This window comes from Gymnoscopelus braueri (assembly GCF_963280865.1).
Source record: "Gymnoscopelus braueri genome assembly, chromosome: 6".
In the NCBI taxonomy this organism is placed as follows: Eukaryota; Metazoa; Chordata; class Actinopteri; order Myctophiformes; family Myctophidae; genus Gymnoscopelus; species Gymnoscopelus braueri.
In genome coordinates this window covers 53,143,147-53,166,231 of record NC_137607.1, presented here as the reverse complement: position 1 = coordinate 53,166,231, position 23,085 = coordinate 53,143,147, and the positions used below count along the sequence as shown (strand labels likewise).

General features: G+C 41.9%; 1 protein-coding gene across 6 annotated transcripts in view; it reads left to right on the top strand.

Moving 5' to 3' along the window:
• The window catches only part of tcf3b (transcription factor 3b), a 29,805-nt gene extending 7,141 nt beyond the window's left edge, over positions 1 to 22,664 (top strand). For 2 of the 6 annotated variants that reach the window (XM_080430139.1, XM_080430144.1), the window contains 18 exons: positions 4,910 to 4,983; positions 6,236 to 6,308; positions 7,161 to 7,201; positions 7,446 to 7,578; positions 8,234 to 8,280; positions 11,802 to 11,901; positions 12,016 to 12,116; positions 12,532 to 12,652; positions 12,930 to 12,988; positions 13,128 to 13,203; positions 13,640 to 13,701; positions 13,959 to 14,162; positions 14,261 to 14,372; positions 15,090 to 15,237; positions 15,529 to 15,585; positions 16,819 to 17,054; positions 17,343 to 17,491; positions 18,915 to 22,664. In XM_080430139.1, coding sequence (XP_080286265.1) covers positions 4,910 to 4,983; positions 6,236 to 6,308; positions 7,161 to 7,201; positions 7,446 to 7,578; positions 8,234 to 8,280; positions 11,802 to 11,901; positions 12,016 to 12,116; positions 12,532 to 12,652; positions 12,930 to 12,988; positions 13,128 to 13,203; positions 13,640 to 13,701; positions 13,959 to 14,162; positions 14,261 to 14,372; positions 15,090 to 15,237; positions 15,529 to 15,585; positions 16,819 to 17,054; positions 17,343 to 17,485 — 1,787 coding nt within the window. In that variant the 3' untranslated portion in view covers positions 17,486 to 17,491; positions 18,915 to 22,664. The remainder of the gene's footprint in view (positions 1 to 4,909; positions 4,984 to 6,235; positions 6,309 to 7,160; positions 7,202 to 7,445; positions 7,579 to 8,233; positions 8,281 to 11,801; positions 11,902 to 12,015; positions 12,117 to 12,531; positions 12,653 to 12,929; positions 12,989 to 13,127; positions 13,204 to 13,639; positions 13,702 to 13,958; positions 14,163 to 14,260; positions 14,373 to 15,089; positions 15,238 to 15,528; positions 15,586 to 16,818; positions 17,055 to 17,342; positions 17,492 to 18,914) is intronic. The other 4 variants (XM_080430143.1, XM_080430142.1, XM_080430141.1 and 1 more) reach the window with 4 other exon arrangements.
• Positions 22,665 to 23,085: the final 421 nt, after the last annotated feature.

Here is a 23,085-nt window from a genome sequence, read left to right as displayed (position 1 = left end):
CAGTGTAGCTGGAAGACAATTCTTTTGCATAGCTTAAAAATAAAACCTTGACATGGCATTTGCCACACTAGAAATCTTCACATTTATCGATAACGAGCTGGATCATTTTAGTATAAACATTCTCTTATAAATTATAAGTGTGTTTTCATTGTTTTGGCCTCAGTTGCTTTCCTTTCACTATTTCAAAGCCCAAAATGGCTGTCAGTTTCCCACCCCAGAACACCTGAAGCCTTATGAGCGAGCTTTTGCTCTCTTCCTGAATGTTATTAGTAAGTCATGTTGCTCCACTCTTCTGTCACCCTGCCAACCTGCCGTGTGAAATCGAGTCACACTCCCCAGCCTTCCCCAGAGTGAGAACTCAGCCACAGAGGAACAAAGGCAAAAAAAGGGGCTTATGGACTTGAAACGACTCCCCCACCCTGAAGTGTAAAACACTCCTCCCCCAACACAGCACAGGGCTCTTCCCCCCACTGATCTGCAGGAAATGGCTTGAGCCTGAGACAATGCCCCTCACCCCCAGCTTGCAGCCTCTTAAACTGGCCCAGCATGCAGCGAGTGGCCGGAGTGGGAGAGAGCTCGCTGAATAGAGGGGATCAGCCAGTGGAAGGCAGGAATCTGTTTGTTTCTATTAGAGCAGGCAATTACTTAGCAGTGAGGAGTTAATTCCTGCCTACCCCCCCTCCACCACCACCCCAAAACACTCCCCCCCCCCCACCCCCAAGTCCTAAAGTGTGCCCCTTTTGTCATTGACACATTTGAATGTGATACTCATAGCTGTCACATTTAACTTCCAGCAAGCTCCAGGTAGGTTCTAATGGCAAACCGAGAGTCAAAGTGCAAACATCTGCAAATTCCGTGCCAGGAGTTTCGTGTAGATGTGTATCACATTTATAACACAGATGTAGTACACTGAATGGAACACAGAATAGTACACTGTTTGTGTATAGGTGAAATGGAGAATGTGGCTGTTCAGGTGCCCTTAAACCTCCATGGCTGTTCCCTGTCACCTGGACTTGTCATCGATAGTAGCGAGTTGAGCTCTATCCTGTAGCTTTGTTGTACGGCATTGTGTTTACAGGATCTTGCGGTTATGCTGTAGTGATGGGCCTATAATATGTGATTACTGCGGTTACCCTGGCTGGTTGATAAAGATGATGCACAACTGAAATTGAAGGAAAACAAGGTCCGTCTGTGACGTCAGCCTTTGGCGGCTTGTGTAGTCAGGGAGCCGGCAGCGCGGGAACGGCAGAGTGGTCTGGTGGCCCACCAGACCACCTCTATTCATCAACACAAAAGTGCTCAGAGGGGTGCTAATTGCATTAGGCGTCCCTCTACCCTCCTCAGTGGTCAGAGCGTGTATGTGTGTGGAGAGGAGAGGGGTGTGTCGGGTAGGAGAGGAGGAGGAGGAAAGGGGAGAGGATTGGAGTGAAGGGGATATTGGGGAGGTGGAGTGTGAGGATCTGGCCAAGCCTACGAGCCTTCAGGCAGGCGTCCCCTCTGTCACCTCTGCAGCTGCTGGCAACGTCCCCCCCCAACACACACACACGCACACAAAACTTCAAGGGATACAACAGGCCTGTTCCCCCTTCTCCCTATCACAACAAACGGCACAGCAAGTAGCAAGTTACACATATCTCGTGCTGAGACACACACACACACACACACACACACACACACACACACAGTATTGCAGCTAAAGTGTAGTAGTTGTAAGTAGTTACTTACTTAGTACTAGTAGTTAAAACAGAATATGACACAAGAAGATAGACTTCTGTGTTTTGGATGAAGGGGTTCGGCATTCTTTCGACACCTCCCCAATACTTTTGTAGAATACATGGGCCATGTATTTAATAGTGAGAATGCATAGTAATTCCAGTACTCGTTGGCGATGGTACAGTTTTTTCCCCAGGGGCAACTATTGTTACTTAAAGTTACTGATTCTTAATATTTTGCAGTGGCATCAGTGGGAGAGGTAACATGGCAACCATCACAACAGACCTTTCTCTCCTCTCGAGAGCACAATGTTTGGCTCTCATTGGCTGGCTGAGTGTCAGTGTCACCTCAGCAGCTCTCCACCTTGTTTTAATTGCCTCCGAGTTAATTACTCCACTAAGTGTGAAACAATGTTGTCAGACTTCTCCTGCATGGCCATGCTCTCTCTCTCTCTATCCCCTGCTCCCCCGCTGGTCAAATGGAGTCTTTTGTAGGAAGGTGTGCAGGGTATTAGAAAAAGGTATGGAGGGTTTCTGAGTTGCCTTCTAGCCTATTCAAAGCAAATTACTTGACTGTGATTATGCATGATCTGTGTGTTTCCCGAAGGGTGAGGAGGTGTGGAAGTATGTGTTTGGTTAAAGTAACATTTCCTGGCTGTCGTTTTTTTGACGTTTCTTTGATTTTAGATCTATTCATTCTTTGCTAGTCTAGCTGTCCTATAAGATCTGATCGTTAATGGTTTCACGGTGGTTTGGTGCACGTCACCTTTCTGAATTAGGTCAGACTCTCACCGGACAAAACAAGCTATGAATCGAGGCTGCCTCGATGAAAAGTCTGTCCTGCCAGCTTTATTTATCAGTTTGTCCGTCAGCAGCTTCTCCTGTGTTTTGCCAGCGACACGGTGCTTTTATTAGTCCTATGGCCTTTCAGCAGGGCCAGGCTGACAGTGAGCAAGCGAGGCTGATCTTCTGACGTCCCCTCTCTTCCCCACTCCCCTGATTCTCCATGCTACTGGCATCAGCTCCATAGATCACGGCTGTCGCAGCGTGTGTAGGTGCTTGCTCCGCTCTGTTAGTCTCATCACTCATTCTCACTCGTCAGCCAGGCTGCTGATCTCGCCCAGACCCCTCTCGCTCTCCCCTCCCTCTTTTCCATCTCCCACTCTCTCTCTCCCTCCCTCCCTCCCCTCACACTCGTTCCCTCGCTCTCTTCCTCCATCCCTCCACTTGCTCGTTCATTCTCTTTCGCTCCCTCACACACATTTTTTTAATTAGGCAAAAATCAAAGGCGAAATATGAATATTCATAAGGAAACCGCATTAATATGCACAATTATGCAAATCAGTATGCAATTAAGCCTTGTGTCTCCAGAGAGGCTGGATAGCATTAGCGCATAAGACAGGGAGAAGGGGATGATGGGGGTATTTTGGAGTTTTCTGCTCCAGCGATCTTTTGGACGTGTTTCCCCTCTGTCACTTATACTGGCCCTTTGTGTACCTAAAACATTTCGCATCTGATTTTTGTTTTTTAAACGCATTTGTTTCATGGTTTATATACTGTGTGTGTGTGTATATGTGTGTGTGTGTGTATATATATATATATATATATATATATATATATGGTGTGTGTGTGTATAGTGTATATATGTGCTGTCTAATGATTACAATTGTAAATCACAATTAATCACTTGATTTTCTGTAGTTAAATCGCGACAAATTTCAATGATTAATTGAAAAGCAGTGTATTGTGTTGTAGCCATATTACTGAAAAATATTAGCAGCATCCAAATGTTTATAATATATTACTTTACAGATACTTTCAGGTATAAAACTTAACCAAAGATATTTATTTCATTCGCTTATACTATTCTCTGTGTATACACAGAGACACACCCTCTATTTCTCTCTCTCTCTCTCTCAATCTCCTGTTCTTAAGCCCATGTACACAGCCCATCTCCACTCGATGGCTTAAATGCACAAATGACAAACACCAGGCGCGCGCGCGCACGCACACACACACACACACACACATTAAACCTCAACCATCCCTGGAGCTCAGGACTCGGTCATGTAACATTACCATCCAACGTCGTATCGCAAATGTAAAGGTATTCACATGGTCCTACAGATGTCTAGTAACACCGGGGTGGTAGCATGGTATTCCGCGTTGAAACCACTGTTTTAAATCTGGTATTTTGACATGCCTGTGCTGGCGAGTTTCACAGAAGCACACTACCGCGTTTTTATATTGAAAACTCACTCCTAATCGCTGTGAATGTAACCAGTTGTCCTCATCCCTCTCCCAAATTGCTGTGATTGGTTTAGCTGCACAGAGGATTGCACTTTGAGTTACAGATGCTTCTAAAGGTCAAAATTATTATTTTGCAATTCACAAATGTAGTGCCGTTAATTAGGTATGTGTGTGTGCACAGTATATAACCTAGATTAATCAAGGGGATGTGAATGTGGTTTAGATTAGGACCTATTTAATCCTGTTGGATTGTTTTTGTTGCAAATTATGAAGCAATAATTTTCCAATAGTCAGTCACTGTTACTAAACCCCTATTCATTAGATAGGTAATGGGTATACTGAGCAGCATCTTTATTTTTTAAAATCTTTGTATTATGTTCATTGATTTTCAATTGTGAAAATGTGGAAAATGCAGTAGAAAATGCAGTGCAACACATCCAAATCATACACTCGATCATCTCAACCCAACACTTTCCACCCTCTCAACACCCCTTACCCACCCTATCAATTCCCATACATACATGATACATGGGAAGAACATGTGTGAAAAGGGGAAGCATCTCACATATTTTTCTTTAAAAAAAGAAAAATGGGTCTCGGTTCATGTACAAATCCTTTTATAATATAACAGGGTTATGTACAATGAATGTTACCATGTCATTTTTGCCTTGCCTGTCCAGGTCCACTGGGATCTGTCAATAAAACAGGATACTAAGTATACGACTTGTCGACAGGTGCCACTGACTGATGTGACTTTAGGATAAGGACATTGCTACATACCTGTGGCGAAACATAGGATAGTAATGATATAGTCTCATTTAGGGAATGCTAATGAGCCTTTGACGGCAGTAGCCAAGTCACGTTCCTGGTGGTGTCTTTCAGCTCTGCTTTGTGTTTATGCTATGTTACTGGTCTTCTTACTAATCAATGTAACATGTCTTTCTCAGGTCTAGATGAGCGCAGTGGTTCTGGGTCCTGGGGCTCAGCAGAACAGAACAGCCCCTCTTTTAACCAGGGACGGGTAAGAATGGACACACGCATTTTGGTTGCAAATGTTTTTTTTTTGTTTTCTTATTTATGAGCATTTTACTCTTTCTTTGTGTCTCTGTACATATCTGTCTTGGTCTAACTCCCTCTTTGTCCCTTTCTCACGTGCACATGAATGTCTGCACACAATAAACCAGCCATACATGTACACAGCAAAATAACACCCTCTCCTGCAAACCCCACATCAGCTTAGTATTTTGGCATGCTCGGTGCCATTTCCCCCCCCCCCCCCCCCCCCCCCTTTTTTCGGAGCAGTAGTTTTCCTCTCTATCTAATAGCCTTGGCTCAGAATCATGCATTGGCAAGCTCTCTGCCAGTCCTGAACCTCTGTGGAAGCCCACCGGTAATTGCGGCTTCACATCCTCCGTAACTGTCTTGGCACAACTCTTTGTAAATACAAGGAACAGGGGGTGAAATAAATGCAGCAGACTTTGATTACCACAAGTTGATAATTAAGAAAGTCGGTGTTTGAATCCTCCGAGCCGATGCAGATCTCCTTGGCATGGATGCTTTTGGTTAGATATGAGGCAAAAGGGAGGGTAACCACTAAGCTGCACATGGGGGGGAGATGGCCTCGAATCACTGGCTATTTTTCATTTATGTGTGTTTTAGCATGCGTCTGCCTTATGCCTTATGCACATCCCACTTTAAAGGCCAGTGGTCTGGCATGTTTAGCCCATTGACTACAACGCACAGTATATTTTTGAATTATTGCCATTTTACAAAGCATACTGTAGTTTGTTTTTATTTTTGAGGAAGACATTGTATTCCATTGTTTTCAGCACAATATGAACCGACTTGCAGAGACTTGAAACTCATTTGAGATAGATAATCCACACTAAATATTATTGTGTGGTTATTTCTGTCAAAGTTATATTATCATTGTGTTTTGTCAATTTTAAAGAGCGGGTTGATCTGAAAAGTGTAGCCGAAAATTGTCCCTGGACGGAAGATTGATTTATGAGTGAAACTTGACTTTTTAACGGCAACAGAAATATATTACATGAAATTCAAACGTGCATGATTTTTAAGCTCAAGCTGATGTTTAGCCAACATTGACTAGTCAATCCTATTGATGAAGAAAACGTAAACATACACGAAAATGCGAAAGTAAAGTTATTTCATGTATGGCTGAAGCTGTGAATCATGATAATGGCATGCATTTGCTGTGGTATGGTCCTTTAAGTCTCATTACAGTGTGTATGTTTGTGCCAATATTCTTCCAGGGCTATGGAGAGGGATCCCATTACAGCGAGCATGAAGGCCTGTCCTCCCCATTCCTCAACTCAGGGATTGCAGGTATGATATATCTTATGGCGTCTCACATCACCCCGACCCTCCCCGACCCCGTGTGTGATGAAAGAGCCAACATGGCCGCCGTGTTAATGTGGTCAATTCGACAAAGCAGGAATGTCACAGCTGTGTGAAATGTTGTTGCACTTGTTTTGTGGAGTATTATAATGTTACATCATATTGTCACTGCCAGGTGGAAACCTCATATGTCCGTAATTGTTCCTTTTTTTATTATGATTTAAAAAAAGATTAAAATAGCTTGCCTATAAGCTCACAACGCTGTGATGTTGTGAGCTTGTACTGCAGATCTGCTATTTTCACTACTTTTGTGCGACACTCTTGTATGATAAAGTAGGGCATTCATTTATAAATTGAAAAGGTTTCTTCCTGACAGCGACGATTTAAAACTTTTACATTTTAAACATGAATTATTATAAATCCGCCCCGTTGTTCAGTGCTAAAATAGTAAATAGCAATGGGTTTTAATTCAGTGGCTGATGTAGCCGTTTTCGCATATTTTGTTTTGACCGCAAAACATCGTTATCTGGGCGGCAAAATGTGTGCGCGGATGCGTGTGTGTATGCATGTGAATGTTATGTGTGCATGCATGTGTGTGCGTTTTGTTCATTGGTTGAGTGTTGGATGTTAGGGCAGCAGAGCAGAAACCCTCCCTAGGGTTTTATCTGGCAGGCAGCTTTATGCAGCTGAGCGTACTGAAAAAAAAAAAAAAGGGAGGGCATCTCTGGACTTTTTGTACTTTCACAAACCTACTTTTCATTTGTATTACTCACACACAAGCATATATACAGTGCACTGTTTGATTTACGTAATCTCTCAATGACCATTCTCATCCTACAGGTAAAAACGAGAGGCCACCATATTCTTCCTTTGGAGGCCAGGTAAGCAACCATTAAGCCTAATCCTTACATGTCCATATGGGGCTCTAATTTGTGTTGGGGGGGGGGGGGGGGCGCGTGTAAAGTCATTTTAAGAGACTAATTTAAAGGCCGCCCCCCTTGTCTTACTTAAATTTCTCTGTGAAACACTTTGAATTAGCGGCCTCCGTTTCCTAGAAGAGAAGGAGTGCGGCGATCGTACACCTTGAGTGTATTGTTTAAAAACAAAATCCATGTCTCCTTCTAGCCTGGCTTCCTACCCAGCGACATCTCATTGCCCAGCCCTGATGCCATGTCTCCCTCTGGCCTGAAGTCTGCCTCCCAGTACTACCCGTCATACCCCAACAACCCCAGGAGGAGACCTCCTGATGGAAGCATAGGTAGGACAATGGAGTAGACGGTTTTCATAGATGGCTTTATTAGGTCAGCCTACGAATCCAGGACATACAGTTCCCATTTATGTGCAATAGGTTTTTTTAATATGTCTTTTATATTGTGTTGATGATCTCTGCTTAGGTGATCTCCACTAACACTTTGCCTTTGATCTATGCAAGGATAAGGGCATAGAATTGATGGGGACTTTTTCCCCCCCTTTCCTTTGGATACTTAAAGGGATACTTCACTTTAGGGCCGGGGACACATTTAAAAGAAATATTAAAAATAAATGAAAAGTTATGGAAAATTCATGGCCCCCTCACACATTAGTAGGACACTGCGTGTCGTGAGGGGGCCATGAATTTTCTATAACTTTTTTCATTTATTTTTAATATTTTTTTTAAATGTGTCCCCGGCCCGAAAGTGAAGTATCCCTTTAAGTGCAGATCCAAACAAAAAATTCAGTTACACAGAGACACGCAAACAAAACGCAACACACACAGATGTATGCCATGTTTTTGTTCCACATTTTCATATTATTAGATCGTGGTTGGACCACACTGCACCTGCACTGACAGAGCACTGACACAAACAGTCAATAATTACTACATCCTCATTTGTGTTCACCTACCCCCTCTGTCTGTCTTTCTCTATGTGTAGATACCCAGCCGAAGAAGATCCGAAAACCCCATGGCCTGCCGTCCTCGGTAAGAGCTCATTTCTGCTCCCCTTCACAGCCCACAGCCAGTCTGCTCTACTTCTCTCTTCTCTCTCTCTCTCTCTCTCTCTCTCTCTCTCTCTCTCTCTCTCTCTCTCTCTCTGTTCTCACTACTTTGCTTGAGCAGTCCTGTGACAGACACAGGTTAAGGTCCTCTGCTCAGTCCCTCTTTCGCTGTGAGTTGACAGCTAGGTGACTCCGAATGCCTCCGATAAACATCGTTTTGCTTGTCACTGCAGTGTCCACGCTCGCTTCCTTGTAGTCCTCAGGGTCTGCTTCTCATGTGTACAAAGGAGAAAAATACCTGGATTCGGTGCTGTCTAGTCGTGGGTGGCTTTCAATCACGCCCCACTCTGGATTGCTCTACAGTTGCAGTTTTATGGTGATATGACCAGTGGTAATGAACCCAGTTTCGGTTTCTCCGGTTACTCTCATAGCTAAATTTACCGGAAAACCAAACCACAAAAGTTTCACTTTGTTCTTAATCGACTATTGGGGGGCCTAATGAAACATGAAATGGGAAGTGATACGGCCAATGTGATATTTCAAGTTTTTTAAGGATCCATTTGAGCAGAATGTTTTCTGCCTTATTTGTTTTTAGTGGAAGCCCCCCCTGTCAGAGCTGCTGTCTGGTCATCAATAAAAAAAAATACTGCTGTTACACAAACATTTCCTGAAACACAAATCTTGTGTCACAGCCGTTCTCAAATGACGGGAATAATGGGGGTCACTGTCAGCGGGAGCCCAATTGTGTGAACAGCACAGTGTGAATGATGCGTTATGGAATCTTATTTTTATTATTACCTGGAAAGCTGTAGTGTATGCTGTGGTACAGCAGTAGAGGCAGTAGTACATTGTTGGGTATAGACTGGATTGTTCCTGTCATCTATTGGTGTGTGTGTGTGTGTTGTTGAAGTGCAGTTTGTGTTTGAACAGACCTAGCTTTTCTATTTGACTACAACAGAGTGTAAACTCTTCACAGCAGGGTACAAAATGTAATCAATGGGACCCTTTGGTTACATTTGTACACTCTGAGTTCAATGAACACACAATTTTACTGTGTGGTCTGATGGAGGTCCTGTCGCCTTTCTCGGTCTGACCCGCAATCATTCCCCGCGGTGTGAACGATGGCCATGTGGTTTTCAGCCCAAATTATTTTGTGTGTGTGTGTGTGTGTGTGTGAATTGCTCACCCCTCCCTCCTCCCCCGGCCGTCCGCCTACGCCTCGCCACATGATGGTCTGGGTGGGCCTCCCCCTGTGAGTGACCCAGTTGTGAGGAGCGGTGCATTGCGAGGCCTCTTAGCCCCGTGTCTGAGCCCAGATTAATGACTGATGATGATGATCCTGTGGTCCCTCCCCTCCCTTCAACACCCCTCCCATCTCATCTCTCTCTCTCTCTCTGTCTCTCTCTCACTCTTTTCTGTCTCGCTCCTTAACATCTAGTGTTTAATTAATCCAGTCCAATCAAGCAACCATAAGAACTGAGGTGATTATAGCATCACTATTTTACTAGTTTCTAGTAAGTAAGTAAATTTCCTCCTTATACTCGCATACACACAGTCACACACATACACGCTGTTGTCATTACTGTTGGTAAATCTACACTAGCCTTACTAGTGAAGCTCCTTCCCCCCTCCCTCTCTTCAAACTGCCCAACCTCTGTAATCCACTAATACCTGTACACTAGATCCTGATCCCTGATCACTGTCCTCACAAACCATCAAACAGCACAGAGGAGCTGGTCTCTTCTTGCCCACAGGTTGTCCACCAGCCTCATAACCCTGCTTGTTCAATTATCATTTTTGTATATAGTTTTGATATTAATCACCCTCCGGTCCTTTACTCCTCCCCCAGCAACATGTCACAACCCTGGTTTTGCCAGTGTGGGGACCTTTACACGGTCACAACCTGAATTACATTAAACCCCTATTAGCGGAGGATTTTACCCTAGAAATCCCCTTTCTTCCTGTGAATACAATTATCCAGCAGTGCCAGTCTTTGTGTGGTTCTGCGCTCCCATCCAGAGCAGCAGGAATCGTGCGACATTGTTCCCCGTGAAAGAGCAACCTAAAGCCCATTGTTAAATGAAGCCATCTCCGTCATGTTTTCCCCTGAATTAGCCGTGATCATTTTTAAATCCCCTGTTCCCTTCACACTCCCCTGGCCATATCAAGCTTTGTTTAAGTCATTTAGATTACCTTCTTCTGTCTCCCCCCCACCCCTTATCTCACTAAGCATTTCATAAATCATCAGGGCCTTCATTTTTTTCCCTCCACCCCCCCCCCCCCACCACCACCACCCCCTACTCGCTGCAATCTCTTTCTCTCTTGCTTGCTCTCACTCTCTTCTCTCTGGCCCCCCTCCCTCCCTCTCTCTCTCCCGCCCTCCCTCTCTCTCTTGCTGACTGAATCCCAGCCCCCTTCTCTCTCTCTCTCGCTCTCACTCTCGCTCTGTCTCTCTCCCTCCTCTCCCTCTCCTCAGCCCAGCTGCCTGTGGAGTTGGACGTGGTCCAGGAACAGGCAGATGGCTCTGTAATTAGAAGTGCATCTCTCCGTTCCCTTTCCACTTCTCCCTGTTAAATCAAATTACAGGAAAAAAAAGTCCCTTTTCTGGATTAGCATTCTTCGCAGCATAGCCTCCATTCTCTGTCTCTTCCTCTCTCTCGGTCTTCCTTTCTCCGTTTTTCTGTCTCTCCACCCCTCCAGTACACGTGAGGAAGAGTAAATGATGGTTGATGGTGTCAGGAAGTGGAGGGCTCCTCATGTCTGTCTTCATTCTATGGCTGTGGAACACATGGGAGTGGAATGTCACCACAGGCACAGCATCCATTTTTGTTAGCACTAAGTAGAAAGGATTATTGAACACCTTGAGGGACTAATATAAAATGTCCAATGTCATTATAGGAGTCTTTAGAAGCTTTGTCTTGTGTGTGCATGGTAAAAATGAACCTCCAATCGACGCCATTGAAAGTGGATTAAATATCGTTGAGTTTAGTTTGATGTTATCCGCAGAGACGTGTTGTTGTGAGTGTGTTGGCTCTCGCAGAATGTGTTTTATGTACTTGTGTGTGTGAGCTGAGACAGTGTCTCTATAGGGAGGGGCTGTAGGCCAGGCAGTGACAGTGCGATGTCACTGGACCCCTGGGAACGAGAGGAAGCACTCACTGTGCACTGGGATTCGAGCCGTTGCTGTGCCCAGCGTGCCATGGCCGCTGTGCTGTCCTCCATAGGCGACGGAGGGATGGCCTGCCTGCCTGGTAGCCTGGCAGACTCCCTCGCGCCATCTTGTGGCGTGTCAGAGTATCGTAATTAAACAGCATTTGACAAGGATAGGGTGGGCCAAAAAATGCCATTACGGACTTGTTTCCCTCGGTTGTTGTTCAGAGCTATGCGTGAAGGGAAAATATTAGTACTGTAATTCAGATGAATAAAATATCCAGGTCTTGTGTGTATGGCGATTGTTGAAATTGTGTGCCAACTCTGCGCATTCTTTTCCTGTCTGTTGTTTAGGTGTACGCTTCCACATCTGGTGATGAATATGCTAGGGAGAATGGAGGATATCCTGGTGCCAAGCCTGGAGCTGTTTACCCTGGCTCCTTCTACATGCAAGGTAACCTCGCGCTGATTATTTTACACTTATTTTATAGTACCATTTTGACCATGCGTTGTTTATGCGTGCATCATTTTTTTATATTTTACTTACATAATATTTCTCCATCTCCAGAGGACCCATGGTCTTCATCCGGCTACTCTGCCATGCTGGGCAACTCCCCTCACATTGGACAGCCAGGCTCCTTCTCTGCTATCAACCCACAAGACAGGATGGTGAGCGAGATTAATTGTCTCTTTCTGTCTGGTCTTTGTTTATTTTTCGCTCACGTTCTCTGACATTGATTTTATCCATTTCTGATTGTGCGCTTGTTTTTTTCCATTTATGTCAGTTCTAGTTATCTAATGATAGCATTTAGCGACGGTTAAGGTGAACCTAGTAAGTGATAACCGTGGTCCAGTCAGTTGGCATAATACGCAGTCGCTTCTGCCTTCATGATGTTAGTTTTGTTTAATAAAATCCACATAGATCTTCATACCATATATCTAAATGAAATGGACGGTAGTAGTGGTTATGGTGGACGTGAAGTCACTTGTTTCCCCTCAAAGGACTGAAAGTCTTCGTCACTGTATCTTTTCTTTGAGGGGGGTGTGTGCGTTTCTAATCTAGATACCTGTGTTCTCTCTCTAGAAGCGTCAACCCCTGCCTCTGTCCCCACAGAACTATCCTTTACATGGCAGTGAGGTCAACGGCTTCCACTCGGCTCCGTCCAGCTACAACCACACATCCCTCAATGGAGATGGCATTATGGGTAAGCCTTTTTTTTTGTGGCTTTTAACCACTTTAATCCTGGCGTCCCTACTTTGGGCATGCTATTATAGGCTAAATTATCTCTAAAACAGCAGATCTACAAGCTCACTAGCGATGTGCTGTGAGCTTGTCATTTTTGAATAGGGCCTTAGTGGTTAATTGAGTTTATCACACAATGAGACTATCTCTGTAACTTGAGGTCATTCCATGGATCTTTGTACCTAAGAAACAAATGAATGAGTTGTCCGACCAACATCATTTCCCTTGTCTTCGTACAGCGAACCGAGGTACCACGGCTGGCAGTTCAGGAGATGAGATCGGCAAGGCTCTGGCCTCGGTGAGTTTGTCCCCTTTTCCAGATTGAATCCCAACAGCTTCGTGGTATCTCATTGAAATTCATAGTTTTACTTCCCCAGTGTATTTTGTTGTTCATTATGTAGAGGCTTAGTGCTCATTTCATGTATTTTGTTTTTCAGATCTACCCCTCGGACCATAACAGTAACAACTTTTCTTCGGCTCCTTCCACCCCTGGTTCTCCTCAGGGAATTGCAGGTACAATAAGGCCATCCAGAATGCTTGTACATGGATCACGTGTAGACTCAGGATGTCTTTAAATTGTGTCTTACATCAGAAAACATAGGCTTCCATTTGGAAGATCTTGGATTTGGTTGTTTTAAATTGTGTAGTCAGGGCATAATATATAACATCAAATGATGCAATGTCGTCAAGTTTTGAAAACCCTTACATTGTATATCAATATACAAAATGTAGATAGAATATATGCCTGTTGTAAATCCATTTTAAGATTTGTCATTGTTGATGCTTGTGCGGTTTATACTTGTTTTGTAAGGAGTGACCTGTGAAAAGATGCACACACTTGACAGAAATGGAACCGTAGCTCCACCTGCTGTTAGAGTTTAGAATTGTCCCTTGTGAACATGATCTGAACTCGCATTAACTGGCTGCTCTTCATCCATTATCTCTGCAGGGGCTCAGTCTCAGTGGCAAAGACCACCCACACCCAACTACGAAGGGCAAACTCATGCACTGGTACAGTCAGACATCTGTCTCAAAATAAATTACTGTTTTTTGTTATTTTAATGAGGAGAATGATATTTGAAATAACCATCTCTCTGTATATGATCAATAACTACTCTATGTTGCTAGTTCTACAAGGGTAGAAAAATACCCTAGTTTTCATCCTTCCAAAAACCTCCCGTTTATAATTATTATCTAATCTGTTACTATTTAGGTATCGACCCAAAAATTGGCAAATATTGATAACCTACATATTTTGTGCCATCTAGCAGAATAAAATGGAGGATCGTTTGGAGGAGGCCATCCATGTATTGCGTAGCCATGCCGTGGGCCAGGGCCCAGGCTTGGGGGGCCCTCACTCTGACATGCACAGCCTGCTAAGTGCTGTGTCCTCGGTACATAACGGCCTCGGAGGCCTGTCTCCTGCCTTCTCCAACGCTGGACTGGCCCTCAGCAACAGACACCCGGCAATGGTAAGAGTGTGTGCTTTTACGGTTATGGGTCTCCGTCAGAATACTGCAGTCTTGTGTGATGTCCCTGGTTCATTTTCTCTGTCTGCCTTCCTCTGCAGGGAGGGAGCCATCATGAGGAGCCCACAGGCCTTCCACCTAGCAGCACCCTGCTGCACGGTCACCATGCCTCTGGACCACCACAGACTGCTGGTCAACCTGAGGGATTTACCAGTGAGTCATAGCACACAGTCTCTCACCACTGCCATCTTATTCCCCCGTAGTAGCCTCAGAATTTGCTTCACTTTGCTATTTCCTCTAATCGTGGGACATTGTCATCTGACTCTTTATCTCAGCCCTCAGAGAGAGAAACACTTTTTTTATTTTTTATTGTGATTATGTGGATTAAGTTGCAACCCCTAGGTGCATGCACACCAAATTATCGCAGGAGTCCTCCACTGACATTTTCTGAATTTTGCTGCGGCAGCATCGGGAGATGTATGTCACCAATGTTGTTTTATCATGCTATCATCAAACAGTTTGATGATAGCATGATAAAACAACCGAGCACATTGTGTGCTTAATGGGGAAAGATAATCCTCTCTCAGTTGTCCATTCACAAGTGTTGTATCGCATAACTCAGAAAATCCACACTCAGCCACAACAAACTACTTATCCAATTGGTCCTGCAGTGGATTTCGCTCTGTTCACTTAAGCAAAAATGGTTTCAATTGCATTTTTTTTCATGTTGCACAATTCGTGTTTGGGTGAGCTTTTCAAAACATAAAAAAATGTACGGTTAGGATTAAAAGAAAATACATATATATTTTTTTACCGTACACCCTCGCTGATAAATACAGGGGAAAGAGACACTTACGTTAGCTGAAATCAAGTTTGCTGCGTCTTGGAAATGGGAGCCACCTGATGACCGTCTGTGTGTCTTGTTGCTAGATCTCCCCGGTGGTGTAGCCCGTTCCACACACTCCTCCAGCAATTCAGACATCAAGAGAGAGGACAAGGAGGACGACGAAAATTCATCTGTTGGAGACAAGTCTGAGGAGGAAAAGAAGGAGGTCAAGCTGGCACGCACTCGAGCAAGGTATAGCTCCTCTCTCCAATCATTTGCTTTTAGCTTGTGTCATTACATAGGTTCAATCTGTTTTTAAAACTTACAGTTAAGAGTTAGCAGTTTTATCCCACATAGGTGGAAATGTTGCTACCCTTACGTTGCGAAAAAAGAACATCATAGAACCTGCTTGGTTTGATGAGATTTGTATAACATGTGCTTAATGAATATAACTAAGTTTTTCCCAAGCCATGCTAGCCTGAGTTAGGCTTGGTGTTTAACTTTGTTGACATACCCTCTCCCCTTATTCCACGTTGTTTACAGAAAGGAGGCGTTGGCCCTCCAGATCCTCTCTAGCCTTTCAGACCAGAAAGATGATGAGTAAGTCTCTCCAATAGGGTTTCATGTTGTTGCTGTCTAGCGACGATGTGCTTTTGGGCTCTTTTCAAATATCTCTAAAGGCACATTTTGTTGGTGTAGCTGCTATAGAAGCATTTTGTTGTACACTTTTGTAAAACATGACATTTTGAACTAGAATAATACATTTTCAACATTGTCTGCGCTCTTAATTCTTTTCTGCCAGACAATATACACAACTTATGGTCGCATTGAGCATTACAAGCACATTGTTGAGATACAAACGTATGTTAACATTTCCAGCTTATGTGGGATACAGGTCTTAACATGATCAGGACAAAACTTACTTAAGAGCAGGATGCTGCGGCCCTTCTTATAAACATCTCAAGTGTAGCGCCTTACCTAATGTCTTATTGTCCTCCATTCACATCATACAAGTACAATTTATTTATATAGCACATTTCTCTCACATTTAAAGAAACAGACTACACTAAAGCAACCATGCAGGATGCAACCCTTTTTCCCCTCTGTTCTAGATCCTACATCGAATTTTGATAGTAGATCGTATCGGTAGACGGAGATCTCAGATCACCTGGCTATGGGAGTTCAGAGTCTTGTAAACAATAAATAGTGCTTTTTAAATTGATTCTGTATTGTACATGTACTCTGCTCCAGTGTGCTAGTACAGCTGTATCCAGTGTCTATCTATTAGGGGTGGGACGATATATCTATATCGCGATACTTTCTCCCGCGATAAATAATCGATATACTGCCGGAAAAAAACAATATTATTATTTATTTATTTTTGTTTGTGATACGTTGTTTTTCCTACTCTGTATTTGTGTAATGATGATTTTGAACTGTTTGGTGCTATTTTATGTGTTTATGAATTGAATACAAGGACTATCGTGATATATCGTTGGTGAACTTTCATGCAATATATCATGATATCGCAATATATCGATATTCTCAGATATCGTGATATATCGTTGGTGAAATTTCTTGCAATATATATTGCAAGAATATCGTCGAATATCGTGATATATATTGTTATCGTGGGCCTAATATCGTGATATATATCGTATCGTGAGGTACCCATATCGTCCCACCCCTACTATCTATACTGCTGACCTCTCCAATGCCTGACATGGTTGGTGCAACAAACAAGAAAAAGAGCTGTTGGCTAATAAGGGCAGATTTTTAATCCATTTGTCCTGTTTGCTTCATCCTTTTTTTGACCTTTTTTGTTATTCCCAGTATTGAAGACGAAGACGACGAGGACCTTCCCCCTGAGTTGAAGTTGGAGCGCGAGAAGGAGCGCCGGGTGGCCAACAACGCCCGCGAGCGCCTGCGAGTGCGGGACATCAACGAGGCTTTCAAGGAGCTCGGACGGATGTGCCAGCTCCACCTGAGCAATGACAAACCTCAGACCAAGCTGCTTATCCTGCATCAAGCCGTCAACGTTATTCTGAACTTGGAACAACAAGTGAGAGGTCAGTCACCACCAAGCCTGAAGACATATGCTATTATGTGTTCTTCTTAGTGCACTGTAAAATCCTGAGTTATAACCTGACTCTGAGATTTTCCAATTGTAGCAAATGGCTATACTGGTGACTGACCCCTCAGTTGTTGTTCCAAGTTGAGGATGACGTTGATGGCTCTGTGCAGCACAAGCTGATAGCTTAGCTTTTGGATTGGTTCCTGCTTCTTTCTACCTCTTCTTCTACATAAGGTAAATTTCAAATATTAATCAAAAGCGATAATTTCTCTTCTATTTCAAGAACGTAACCTGAACCCCAAGGCAGCATGTCTGAAGCGTCGCGAGGAAGAGAAGGTGTCTGGAGTCGTGGGAGACGCACCAATGCTCTCAGGAGGCCATCCTAGTCTGGGTGGAGATGGCCACAATCCAGTCAGCCACATGTAACACCAGGTAGGCATAGTAGTTTTGCTACTTTACTGATGGTACAAGGAGATACAAATTGAATATTCTGTTTAAAGGGGTAGTTCACCCAAGAAATGACTTTTTCTATCGTTTACTTACCTGGTGATGTCTTTCAATTACGGATATTTTTCGAGTGTAAAATATTCCGTAGCGGTAAATCCCGAATCCAAAAATGAAGAAAAAAACGTATGAATGGAATTAATCAGACTTATTTTAACAGCAAAACAATATGAAAAATCCATAAACTCCAAAACTTCTTCGCTCGTGCATGAGCCGGTTTAGCTTCCGGGTGCTTTAAAAGTTTATTTTCTTCTTTGGTGATATCTGTGGACAGTTCCTCAGCGGACTTCGATAGAACAGAATCTAAATGATAATATGAGTGGTGTTTTGGAGTTCATGGATGGATTTTTCATATAGTTTTGCTGTTAAAATAAGTCTCTGATTAATTCCATTCATCAAGTTTTTTCTTCATTTTTGGATTCGGGATTTACGGATCTACGGATTTATGGATTTTTAAGCATTAAACGACTCTTTTGTTTTATTGTGTCCTAAAATGTCATTTTATAATGTCTTTTCTTTGCTTGATGTTTTGTGTAAAGCACATTGAATTGCCTTGTTGAAATGTACTATGCAAATAAAATTGCCTCGCTTTACCGGCGGGGTGGGGGGTATGTTTGGCCCTGTGACTACTCAAAATGTTATGCTTCTCCATCTGATATTTCTGTTGCTGTTAAGTCATGTTTCATTAGTAAATCATTCTTTTCTCCAGGAACTATTTTTGGAATTATTTTCTCCAGAAACTATTTTTGGCTGGATTTGTTAACTCAATCCTTTGAAAATTGTAATAACCCAACAATAATGCAATGCAATTTAGCATGTTGAATTAAGCAAGCTTCAAGTAAGTCTGCAATTTAGTTTTTATTTGCTGTATTGAAATGACTGGAATCCATTGAATGGCTTCCTTGAAATTCAAACAAACCTTATTAAACTTGCAGAGACTTGAAGCTTGCTTAATACAACGCACTAAGTATCATTGCACAGTTTTTGGTCATGCAATACAGACTGAATTAAAAAGTCCAGCTAACAATAAAGTCCAGCTAACAATCTGGAAAAAAGATAGTTAAACATCATTGTGCAGTTAATAAATCATGGACATTTTAATTTAATTCATTAACTAACACCCACTCAGTTATTCAAGTAAGTTCAGTAATGTAATGACTTTAATGACAGGAGAAAAAGTAAACAAATATAAAATCTTCAGGAAAATGGTCGAATCTGTTAATAGACGATGACATTTCTTGACGGCGGTATGGTCCTGTAAAGCTATTGGCATCATATTCACATTATTTTGCTTGAGTTTTCTATTTTGTATGGATATTATGTGATGTGTACTCTTTATTTTCTTTTACAGATCTGGTGGGATTTCCTTGGCTCTGAGGATGTGGCCTTAACAGATTCTTCCACCCATTATTCTCAGTGTGTGTGTGTGTGTGTGTGTGTGTGCGTGTGTGTGTATAGATATGGACGTGTCTGTGTATTATCCCTTTCAGTTTTGAGATGCACATTCACACAACCTTGTACACACATGCATACTGCCAAAACTGACACAGCCTATTTGCCGCACTCCTGACCATGACTACCAGCTCAAATGTGAAGAACTTTTAGTTGTCTTTTCTTTTTTATATACATGTAAGAATCTTTTTTTTTTTTGGCTTCCATACCATGATGGCACACCAGAGTACGTTTTGTCCTGCCACAAATTTGGGACTTCACACACTGCCGCGATATGCTCTGGTGAAAGACAAGAATATGACAAAAAAACAAACAAATTTAATCAAGGATTTGTGCCTAATTGTTACATGTTTTCTATGAGACATTTAAGCGAATTGCTTTACAAGTGAGGAACATTTATTGTAAGGGATTGCTTATGTGTATGAGCAATTATTTTTTAATGTAGTATGTCATTCCCAGCGTGATGGTACAGTCTTACATATGTTATGTAACCAAGCTCCTGGCTGTGAGGTCGAATTGTCTCTAGCCCACTTTTCCTCCAGGAAAAGGTAAAATGTTGATAATTCGAGCGCAGGCTACATGAATGACAGGACCTCTGACATCCAGATAGGGTCTGACAGAGTCTCTGTTTCATCCTACAGGGCATCTGGAGAGTTAGAAGGGGAGGATTTTCTTTGTAAATTAGAGTTGATCCAGTGGTAGAATCAGTCAACTTCAAGCTGTTCTTCCTGTTTATTGACCACACACTCTAGTGTTACTCCAGTTCTCCCTTGTCCTGGCTTCAGTTAGTGATAATGCTTTATTTACTAAAGTGTAGGTAGACCAGACAAAGCACAGTTGTATATAATAAACTGAAAAATATGGGTGTCAACCGTCAGTGCATTTCAGTTTCTACAAGGCCAACTTATAAACAATTTGAGAAATACTGATCAGCGGTACTGTCGTTGCTTTGACATAGAAAGTGTCCACAGTGACAACAGACTTGAATCCCATGTTTTTGCCCCTTAATCGATATTATAAACTTAAAACGATCTTGACTCCATTGATATACGGAATCATATCGGCCCACTGTTGTAGAAACAGACAAGCCTTTGCCAAGTAGAGGCTTTGTATTCTTAAAAAGATCATTCCCATTAAGTTACTCAGCCACTCAACTTCCACCTGAGTAAGTGTAAGTGTTCCTTGTATCTTCTTACTGAGACAAGTCTGATATGTAAATTCACTTCATCCATACATTACTCCGATATGTTTCATGTTGAGCAAAATGAAATATATATATATAAGAATATATATTTTTTGTTAGTCTATACATTGTAGATTTCTAAATAACAAAGGCAATATTAGTTTGAAGTTTAGAGTGTATTGTAGATTATCTGAATGAGGGATATTTGACACTTAAATGAATTTGTTCAAAAATGGAGCTCAACATTCAACTGTGCTTTGCTCAGGCAGGATGACGAATGAAAAGGATCAACTTAAAGATAATTGTAAAAATGTGGTTATCCTTCCACCCCCCAATAAGTTAAAGTCACCATAAAAGGTGATATGATGGCCTAAATACAGTTTTAGTTTGTGGAATTGGAATGGAAGTGTATTGTCCCTTAACCAGAGGAATTCTTTATTTCCATATGGGGACATGTGGATGGAGTGTGTGTCACCGTCCTTTTGAAGTGTTCTTACTCTAGTGGTAAGGCACCATAAGGCAAAATTGTAGGGAGGGATTTTTTTAATCTCTTCTAACAGTAATTATGCAACTGGTTTTTGAATGTAGCTACCATTCAAATGTGTATCGCCTTCATGTTCTGATTTCATATTCCTGGGTTTTGTCAGTACAGTATCATTGTCATTTCATTTCAGTTTTTTTATTTTAATTTTTTACCGTCTGCATTCTTTCAGTGTGCAGCTAAACTACAGTATACTGCACATTTGTTTTGGAGGCAGACATTGGTATTTGAGTGTAAGATACAAGAGAATATGGAGATCAAAACAGTGTTATTGATTGTGATATTGTTCCCATGTCGTCTCCCGTGGTGAAGGATCTTTATCAACTTGTAATCACAGATTCTGGGCGGGTGGGGGTGGGGGTCGAAGAGCCTTTTGTGTGTCCTGTGATCATAGTATTGTTGAAAAGATCTAACTTTAATTTGTAGAAAAAGATGGGGAAAAGAAAAAAACTTAAAATCAATAGTGTGGCCTTTTCATTCTCAAGACTGAAGATGTCATGGCGGGAGAGTGATACCTTATCAGTGCCTGAACTTGTATTTTCATTATAAGACAGTTTTATTTTGTAAACCATATCATTTCATTTATCACAGAGATTGGAGAGGTACCTGTTCATTTCCTTCACCCTCCCCTCTCCTATGCTTTTTTCAATTTTCAGGAAGAAGTTTAAAGTGGTATAAAGAGATTTTTTTCCCCCCAATGTATCTAGTAAAATAAATAAATGATATGTAGATCTTGTTTAGTTTTTATTCCTTTCTTCTAATTATTCAACTGGATTATGACCATATTGTCCAAACTACTGTTTTTATTTAGGGTCGTGGGTTCAGGTCATGCATTTCTTTTCTATGCCCCCTATTGCTAAACCACTCTACACTACTGGGTTCAAAAGAGATGCTGATTTTGGCCCTCTGTCTGCTTTTTTGATGCACATTGACGTGTATGTGTATGTATCGCTTCGGCTTTGAAGTAGGAGGCTGTTTTTATTTTTGAGCTGTAGTAACTGGAGCTTCTTGTCATTACTAGCAGCATTTTCAGTTCCCGTGTAACAGAGTGTGAGTCCTTTGCTGCAATGAATTTCAGCACATTACGACTTCAATGACAATTTCCTTTTTAGATTTTGAGATCTCTGCATTTGACTTTTCTGAATGCCAGCTCTGGCTTTGACAGTGACTTTTTGTGAGAGGTTTTGAATACTTCTTTCAAAGAGTTGTTTTGAAGTTGTTTTTTTTCTATTACAAGATGAATATGTGTACTAAATACTGCAGATTTGTTTGGGGAAGAATGAACATTGAGTATTCTGTAAAACAACCCACAATGACAACCTGTAGCCTACAACCTGTATTATGAGTTATGTGATGGGGGAAATTTTTTAGAGTCTGCATTGTTTCTTGACCTGACTCTTGGCATACATTCTTTTTGAAACCTGAAGAAAATAATTGTCCTCTTATTTAATGACCGAGAGAGGATACTTTAGTAACAAAAGACTAATATTAATATGACACAGTGTTCAGTTGATGGGATTCAGCTTTTGTTTTGGAAAAAGAAAGTAATAAAACGACAAAAAAAATCATTTCACCCATCACAATTTTGTTTGAGCTAGAAAATAGGGGGAGATTAATATTTGAGTGTTGAAACAAGTACATTCACAGCTACAGACCCTGACATCTTTACACTTGGGGTGAGGACATGAACATGACTACTGTAGTGTCCTCAGAGTGCCTCCAATCCCAGTATCCTTTGTTACTTTGTTTTTATATATAAATATATATATAAAGTAGTTGAGAACTGTCCTGTATATAACAGTAATGTAGCAATAAATGTGCCATTTTTAATAACAGAATTATACATTTTTCAATGTCTGGCTTTTGAATCTTGTATACATAAAAATGAAAATAAAGGAAAACATTGTAATAAAGGGTTTATTATAGTTTGGAAAGTGAATTTGTCCATATTTTCCCCGATGATAAATGATCAAACCTTAACTTATAGCCTTGAATCAGTGCACTATTTATAAGTTTATCTTTTCAAAACTGTAGTTGATGAAGGCTACTACGAATGACTGAGACGAGCACACAGTGCTCTCATACATACCGGTTAGTATTTCTCACAAGCATTCAAGATGTACCATAGAATATCAGGGGTCTTCAACGGGATAAAAATAGCAGATCTACAACTTACAAGCTCACTATGCCTTGCGCTGCATGGCGTTGTGAGCTTGCAGATCGGCTATTTTCGGCAAAGAAGTTTGTTGAAGGGGGAAAAAAGAGCAGCCTAAGCACAGAGTGGAAAGGTAAAGTTGATTGAATATTGACGGTTCAAGTGGTTAAATATCTGAAAATACACATTAA